The sequence below is a fragment of the Beta vulgaris genome, chromosome 2 (assembly GCF_026745355.1).
Source record: "Beta vulgaris subsp. vulgaris cultivar EL10 chromosome 2, EL10.2, whole genome shotgun sequence".
NCBI lineage: Eukaryota > Viridiplantae > Streptophyta > Magnoliopsida > Caryophyllales > Amaranthaceae > Beta > Beta vulgaris.
This window is the reverse complement of record NC_079203.1, coordinates 34,296,357-34,301,164: the sequence shown is the minus strand read 5'-3', so window position 1 is coordinate 34,301,164 and position 4,808 is coordinate 34,296,357. Positions and strand designations below refer to the sequence as shown.

Below are 4,808 nucleotides of genomic sequence, written 5' to 3'. Positions count from 1 at the left end.
TCCCTGATTTTGCAGGTTTGTATCAAGAGCTCGAGAATGGAAGTGAAGCAAGATTATGATGGTGTCGTCCTAGATTAAGGATTGAGTTTTTATCTAGTTAGTTGATTGGAAAATAGTTTATGATATTTCGTTGTATAATATTTGGGAATTTTAGTTCAGTTATTGGTGTATTTAAGGATGTTTTTCCGCTGCGATTTTATTTAATTAAGAGTTAATTGTTGTTTATGGTTATTGAGTGTATTTCGCTAGCAGCTCAGAAGAGCGGGCTGTTACAAAGAGGCTGCTCCAGATCCCAGATTGAACACATAACCCGTAGTTGATCGACGTGTGTCAAGATCACCAGCATAGTCAGCATCACAGTATTCGACAACTTCAAACTCTTTATCATTAAGGTACAAGATTCCATAGTCAATGGTCCCTTTCACGTACCTTAATATCTGTCATACTGCCTCCAGGTGACGTTTCATCGGTTTTTGCATAAACCGACTACTCACACTCACTGCATAAACAATATCTGGTCTGGATAGCGTGAGATAGATAAGACTTCCCACCAACTGTCTGTACATGGTCACATCTTCTAGATCTTTGCCTTCGACTGAACATAACCTTGCATTAACCTCCATTGGAGTTTACATAGGCTTGCAATCGACCATTCCATATTTTTCTAGAAGATCACGGCATATTTCTGTTGGCATAGAAATATCCCATCCTTAGTCCGCTCCACTTCAAGACCAAGAAAATGTTTTAGTTCTCCGAGCTCCTTCATTTGAAATCGTACTGAAAGATTAGCTCTTGTTTGTTGAATCTCCTCTTCAAAATCTCCTGTGATGATAAGATCATCCACATATACAAGAACTATTGCCAACTTTCCATCCTGAGCTTTCAAAAATAAGCTCGAATCGGCTGGTGCTACAGAATAGCCACTCTGTAACTGAAACTCTGCTATCTTTCCATACCAGGAGCGTGGTGCTTGCTTCAAACCATAGAGCGCCTTCTTCAGCTTGCATACATGGTGTGGATAAGACTGATTCTCAAACCTCTTAGGTTGATCCATGTAGATGTCTCTATCGAACTCATCATATAGAAATGCATTTTTGACATCCATCTACCAGAGCTTACAAGAATTACTATCTGCAAGTGCTAATAAAACACGTACTGTAGTAATCTTTGCAACTGGACTAAATGTTTCATCGTAGTCTAGCCCATATTGCTGAGAAAATCCTCGAGCTACCAGTCGTGCCTTGTATCTTTCAATGGTACCATCAGGTCTAGTCTTCACTTTGTATACCCATTTGCAATAAATAGGTTGAACTTCTCGAGGCTTTGGCACTAACTCCCAAGTTTCGTTCTGGTGCAAAGCTTGAATTTCTTCTCCCATGGCTTTTCTCCAATCTTTGCTTCGAGCTGCCTCATCATAACTATTTGGCTCTTTTACATCCTCAACCATTGCAGCATTTGCATATCTTGGATTTGGCTTTTTCTGCCTTGTGGACCTACGCAGTGCTGGGTGAGGTTCTTCTTCTTCAAAATCTTCAGTTTGAATTGACCTTTCTGTTGGTGTAGTTTGAGATATCTCCATCTCAAGACTACGACCATCTTGACTAGCCTGACCTTCATCTTTCTCGTCCATCTTTTCTTGAAGCTTTTCCTCGATCTCCTTCGAGTCTGGCAACACTACAGCTTGTGGTGACCACCAAGATGATGCTTCATCAAACACCACATTTCGTGACACGTGAAATTTATCTGTTGTTGGATCGCAACACCTCCAACCTTTCCTCTGATCATCATATCCCACAAAGATACAACGAATAGCCTTCTTATCAAACTTGCTACGCATATGCTCAGGAACAAAGACGTAGCATACACATCCGAAAACTCGAAAATGGCTCACTGCTGGCTTCATCTTTCTTAGCTTCTCAAATGGTGAGACAAAATCTAGTCTCGCCTGAGGTAATCGATTTGGCACATGTGTCGCTGTCCTCATACACTCAACCCAAAAACGTGGTGGCACGTTCTTGGCATGTAACATGCTTCTACATGTCTCTGCAAGATGTCAATTCTTTCTTTCAGCTACTCCATTTTGTTGTGGAGTATTTGGACAAGTGAGCTGGCGTTGGACCTTGCAATCTTGCAAGTATTGGGAGAATTCTCTGGATGTATACTCTCCTCCGTTGTCGGTACGTAGGCACCGAATTTTGCCGCCAACTTCTTTTTCTACTGTTTCTTTAAACAACTTAAACTTGCCAAATGCTTCAGATTTCTCTTTCATGAAATCGACCCACACAAATCTTGAAAAATCATCAATGAATGTTATCATATAACGTAAGCCACTCACTGAATGTTGCTTTACTGGACCAAACACATCTGAGTGAACCAACTCCAAAGGTTCCTTCGATTTGAACTTTGAATCTTCATATGGAAGTTGATGTGCTTTACCAAATTGACATCCAGCGCAAACTATATCTTCCTTGACATCTAGTTGAGGAAGACCCTTGAGCATCGACTTCTTCATCATCACCTTGAGCTTGTTGTAGCTCATGTGACCCAAATGTGCATGCCATAGATCACCTGTCTTATTTTTCCTCGCCTTGTCTACATATGCCGTTTGAGCAGACATCACGTAGACTGATTCAAGACGTCGTCCCTCTAATATAGGAGAAGAATTTCCTTCCATTGTCTTGTACACCTTTACGTCACGAGGACCGAAAACAACATGGTTTCCGGATGATGTGAGTTGTGAAACTGACAATAGGTTCTTCGTCATACCAGGAACATGGTAGACATTATCCAGCTGAACTTGTTGCTAAATCGTGGAATCACCACTGCCTTGCCAATATGGGTTATCGGCAATTCTGAGTTGTTTGCTGCTATCACAACTCGACCACGCTTGTACTCGGACATGCTCAAAAATTTCTCTTTGTCTCCAGACATGTGATTGGAGCAACCAGAATCGATGATCCAATCATCTTTGTAATTGATCATCTTGTCGTTGACTACGACAAGTGCAGCTTCCTCTGGCTCCGTGCTGCTGGGTGACACTACCTCCATGTCGAAGATCTGTTCCTCTTCAACTGCGTAGGATGCTTGTGCATCCCACTCGACTTCGCTTCGGTTTTCATGCTCCATCGAAGTTGCAGCATTCCCTTCTGCTGGTTTGGACCAACAGTCTCGAGCATAGTGTCCCTTCTTCTTGCAGTTATAACACACAACATCTCGCCGTGTTTGATTTTTCCCTTCTTTCTCATCCTGTTGTCGATCTTGTCCAGCTCCCCCTCGATGGAAGCCTCCTCTATGTTGTCCTTTTTTGAATCCCCATGACTGTCTTTTTTACTTGCCAGGTTGATTACTTGACTCGCCTGTCTTATCACCTCCCTTATTTGACTTCGTGTTGCCAAAAAGAGCTTTCTCTTCATCCTTGATGGAAACTCCAGACATCTGGATTTCTCGAGCCTCCTGGTTGGCTAACACATTCTCAAACTCAATTAGAGATGGTTGTGTAGCCCAACCTCGGATCGCCGTGACAAGACTACTATATCCAGGCTTTAAGCCACGGACAATAATCCTGCCCATCCTCGTCTCTGTGATGGGATTTTCAGGATCTAACTTTGTGATTTGCTCACACAAAGTTTTAACTTTGGTGAAATACTGATTCACCGTCATGTTGTTCTGCTGGATCGACAACAACTCATTCTCGAGAAGCTGAAGTTGAGCATCGTTCTTCTTAGAGAACAAAGTTGCAAGGGTGTCCCACGCCTCCTTGGGTGTCTTCGCATCCTTGATGCGATATAGCAACTCGTCCTCGACGGTTGTTGCTAGACGTACATGGCTCTTCTGGCCCTAATCTTCCACTTCTTTAATTCTTCTGGATCGGTTGGTATTGTAACTTCACTACCACCGACTATACCCCAAAGATCTTGTCCCAACAAATAGAATCGCATACGTGTACTCCATGTACTGTAATTTCCATTATTGAGTTTCTCAATATTACTAGATGAACTAGCAATATCTGCCATTTGTGACTTGGTGTTGCCCGGCAATACACAAGTAAGCTTGGTCCCTGACCAACAAGCTTCACAGTCCCGGACTGTGCACTAATGGAAAATCACCTCGTAATACCGTCCCCGACCGTTAAGTTAGCCAAATATATTTTTGACTGTAGCGTTGCAATAATATCGGTCCCCGACCGATATTTGCCAAAAAATGGTCCCGAAAAATTTAACGGAACGAATGGCTCTTGATACCAATTGTAGGATATTTTGGGGTAATTTATGTGGAAAGATTAAACAATATAAGAGATTATAAAAATAATAGCTCACATATAATAAGGAAGCAACTTACTTAAATTATTACATGAAACTCTTACACACTCTTACAAACTCTTTTACTATGCTCTCTCTTTTGGAGCTTGGCACAACTCACGTAGGTTTTTTTGCTGCACACTTTGCAACCAATGCACTAAACCTATTTATACTACTACAACATACTATTCATCTTACAACTTTCACACTAGCAATTAATGTTTGGCAAAATTTTCAACTAAGGTGTACTATAGGCTTTAGAGAGGGGGTGTAGGACGGTAGATTTTACAATCTACATTAGAGTAGTAATATTTGACATTTTGACCAAAGTAGGAGATGTATTTTAACATGTACTCCTATATATATTGTAATCATCGTTCATTATTGAACACTTTAATAAAATCATATTGTTTCTCTCCTCTCATCAACTTGTCATGGTATCAAGAGCCAATTGAGATCTTGGGTCAAAACTCTAAATATTGTTCTCTCCTGCCGGTGGGTTAGAATTTT

The 4,808-nt window shown here is 41.2% G+C and overlaps 1 protein-coding gene across 1 annotated transcript; it reads right to left on the bottom strand.

Moving 5' to 3' along the window:
• Positions 1 to 269: 269 nt before the first annotated feature.
• Positions 270 to 623, bottom strand: LOC109136321 (uncharacterized mitochondrial protein AtMg00810-like). Its single transcript, XM_019252310.1, has 2 exons — positions 495 to 623; positions 270 to 437 (listed from the first exon to the last, which is right to left on the bottom strand). Exons 1-2 carry the CDS (start codon positions 621 to 623, stop codon positions 270 to 272), a joined length of 297 nt encoding a protein of 98 aa, XP_019107855.1.
• Between the last annotated feature and the right edge of the window lie 4,185 nt (positions 624 to 4,808).

Coding starts and splice junctions, on each gene's coding strand:
- LOC109136321 (XM_019252310.1), bottom strand. CDS start 623: ATGGAGGTTAATGCAAGGTTATGTTCAGTCGAAGGCAAAGATCTAGAA. Junction 438..494: donor ATATTGTTTATGCAGTGAGT/GTGAGTAGTCGG, acceptor GCAGTATGACAG/ATATTAAGGTACGTGAAAGG.